This window comes from Bison bison, unplaced genomic scaffold, assembly GCF_000754665.1.
Source record: "Bison bison bison isolate TAMUID 2011002044 unplaced genomic scaffold, Bison_UMD1.0 scf7180017845396, whole genome shotgun sequence".
NCBI lineage: Eukaryota > Metazoa > Chordata > Mammalia > Artiodactyla > Bovidae > Bison > Bison bison.
This window is the reverse complement of record NW_011475969.1, coordinates 26,236-28,858: the sequence shown is the minus strand read 5'-3', so window position 1 is coordinate 28,858 and position 2,623 is coordinate 26,236. Positions and strand designations below refer to the sequence as shown.

Below are 2,623 nucleotides of genomic sequence, written 5' to 3'. Positions count from 1 at the left end.
TGTGGATGGCGTGTGAGTGGCGTGTGGATGACGATGTAGGTGGCATGTGGATGGCATGTGGTGGCATGTGGATGACGTTGGATGGCATGTGGGTGGCGTGTGGATGGCATGTGGGTGGCATGTGGATGGCGTGTGGGTGGCATGTGGATGGCGTGTGGGTGGCATGTGGATGGCATGTGGGTGGCATGTGGGTGTCATGTGGATGTCATGCAGGGACAGGCGTGTGTCTCTGGCATATGTCGCCTTCTCTCAAGCACGCATTGGAAGCCGGGCTCTCTTTGGCCCAGGACAGCTGAGGAAGGAGGGTGAGGGCTCTAGCTGGGAAGATGGTGCAGTCTTGGGCCGTGGTGCCCTCTGCACCTTCTGGACACTCTCCTCCATGACGTCACACCCCTACGGCTCCCCGTCCCTGCCGCAAACTGAAGGCGGCCAGTTCCTGGAGCTGCGCAGGTCCAGGGTCACCCCCGGCAGGAGTCGGGCACCCATGTCCTCGACTTTCCAGCGTCCTCAACGCCCAGAGCCGCTTCCCTCGAGGGGAGCTGCCGCGGCACCCGTCCCTGAGGTTCACGATCCCCACAGGGAGCGCCGGTGCCCCCGGGGGCCACAGGAGCAGGCCCTGCGCTGACAGGCACAGCAGGGACCCTGGCTCATGCTCGCTCTCCCCCGACCTGGGATTTTAAATCCTGGGGAAACGCACTCCTGACAGCAAGATCCCTGTGGGTCACGAGGAAACCCAGCCCCCGGCCCTGCCTCTGACGGAGGCCCCGGGGGAAATTCAGGTGGAAAAAAGCTGTTCCACTTCCCTGTGTTGCTGTCTGTCCTCTGCAGACGGCCTCACTCCTGGGGAGCCAGGGGAACCCCCAGGAGCCTTCCCGGGTGATGGAGCCGGGCGGACGCTGGGCTTGGGGCACTGAGTGAGCCCCGCGGCTCCTTGCTCTTCCTCTGCTCGTGTGCTGACCTCCACGGGCCCACAGGCTGGGAGCCTCGGGCGGGTGGAAACATTGTGCCCAGTCGCCCGGGCTGCAGGGCCCCCTTGGCAGTGGGAGAGGTCTGGGTGAGGCCTGCCCCTGCCTGCAGCCCCGCTCCTGCTCTGGGAGGACGCGGCCCTCATGCTAGCCAAGCGCAGCACCGAGAGCAGAGACTCAGAACTGGGGGCAGAGCCTGCAGGACGGGAGGCGGGCTGGACACGCTGGCCCACCCCTGGGGCGACTGCTCGGGCTCCCCTGCGCGAGCCCAGTGCAGGAGAAGAGCCGGGGATGGGGCCCAGGACCCGCGGCACAGGCAGGGGACCAGAGGGACAGCTGGGAACAGGCTGGACTCACAGGCAATCTCCCCGGAGAGGATGACCACCGCCCGCTCGGCACACACACCACATGTGCCACCAAAGTGCACGTCACAGGCGGAAAACGCATGTGCACCTCACCCCTGGCTGGACCCTGGGAGGGTCTCCTGCCCGCTCTGTTCCCAGGGAGAGGCCTTGGAGATGAAGCTGCGCTCCTAGATGGCCCCTAGGTGGGGGGGTCAGATGAGAGGATGCCCTTGGGGTGCCCTCAGCGCGTCAGCAGTAACTGGCCCTATTGTCTTTCCTGTCCTCCCCCGGGTGAGATGCAGGAGCAGCCGTGCGCCCACCCCTTCGTTCATTCATCCGCTCCAGGGGCGTGTCTCTGCAGTCGCCAAGCACAAGGCTCTGTACTTGGTGCTGGACACATGGAAGCGATCAGATGCAAACTCTGATCCTGCCCGTGGAGCCGGTGCTGACCCCTGGAAAGCGCCAGGGCCAGTCCCCACAGTGGTCACAGGCCTGTCCTGGGGGGCGCCGGAAGGGCCGGCCGGCCGTCGCAGCTGCTCCGCTCGGCGGGGAGACGGCGCACCTGTGTCTCTCGAGGAGGCAGAAGTAACGCTCTCGTTCTCTCTGTTTCTCTCCCTCCCCTGCCTCCCCCCTCGATGTTTAGGCCAGAATCACTTCTTGGCCCAAAGAAAACCCGGGTTCCTGGTTCAGTGAATTCAAGCGTGGCAAACTGGTAAGACGGCCTCTGCCGAGCGTGCGGTGTGGTTTAAACCCGCCCGTTTCGTATCTTGCAGAGTAAAATGGCCCGCTGGCCCAAAGAGCAGCCCTCCACCTGGTACAGTCAGTACAAGCGAGGGTCGCTGGTAAGTGGCCCCGGGGCTGCCTGCTTGCGGCTCGGCCGGGCGCGGCTGTGCATGGGACGGACCCCCAGCGCCTCACCTGCTCTCGCCCTTTGGCCAAACTGCTCCGCCACCATGACCGCCAGGCTCAGGCTGGCCCCTCCTGCCGCGCCGACGGGGGTCCACTCTAGCCGAGGGCAGCTGGACAGCTATCTGATCAGGTGGAGGGCGTGAGGCTGGCTTTCAGAGCCCCCGGCTGGGTCTGCCAGGAACCGAGACCACAGACCCCAGGAGTGGAGGGTGTATTTAGCTCAGTCCTAGCGGGCAGCTCAGATGGAGTGAGCCCCGGCCTGTTAGGCCGTCCAGCCCCTCCAGGGCTCATGTCCCGGGCCCGCCCTTGCTGCGGCCGGGGCCGAGGGGCTGCGGGCTCCTCCGCTGTGTCCCACACAACCGTGTTGGTCCCTGTGCTGACTTCTGGGGACCCAGTCTTAAGCGG

General features: G+C 65.5%; 1 protein-coding gene across 1 annotated transcript in view; it reads left to right on the top strand.

The window, feature by feature from the left end:
* Window positions 1-254: 254 nt before the first annotated feature.
* The window catches only part of LOC104984463, a gene marked incomplete at its 5' end in the record, with an annotated part of 6,465 nt that continues 4,096 nt past the window's right edge, over window positions 255-2,623 (top strand). The window contains 5 exons of the mRNA XM_010834193.1: window positions 255-450; window positions 503-588; window positions 829-876; window positions 975-1,054; window positions 2,083-2,151. Coding sequence (XP_010832495.1) covers window positions 255-450; window positions 503-588; window positions 829-876; window positions 975-1,054; window positions 2,083-2,151 — 479 coding nt within the window. The remainder of the gene's footprint in view (window positions 451-502; window positions 589-828; window positions 877-974; window positions 1,055-2,082; window positions 2,152-2,623) is intronic.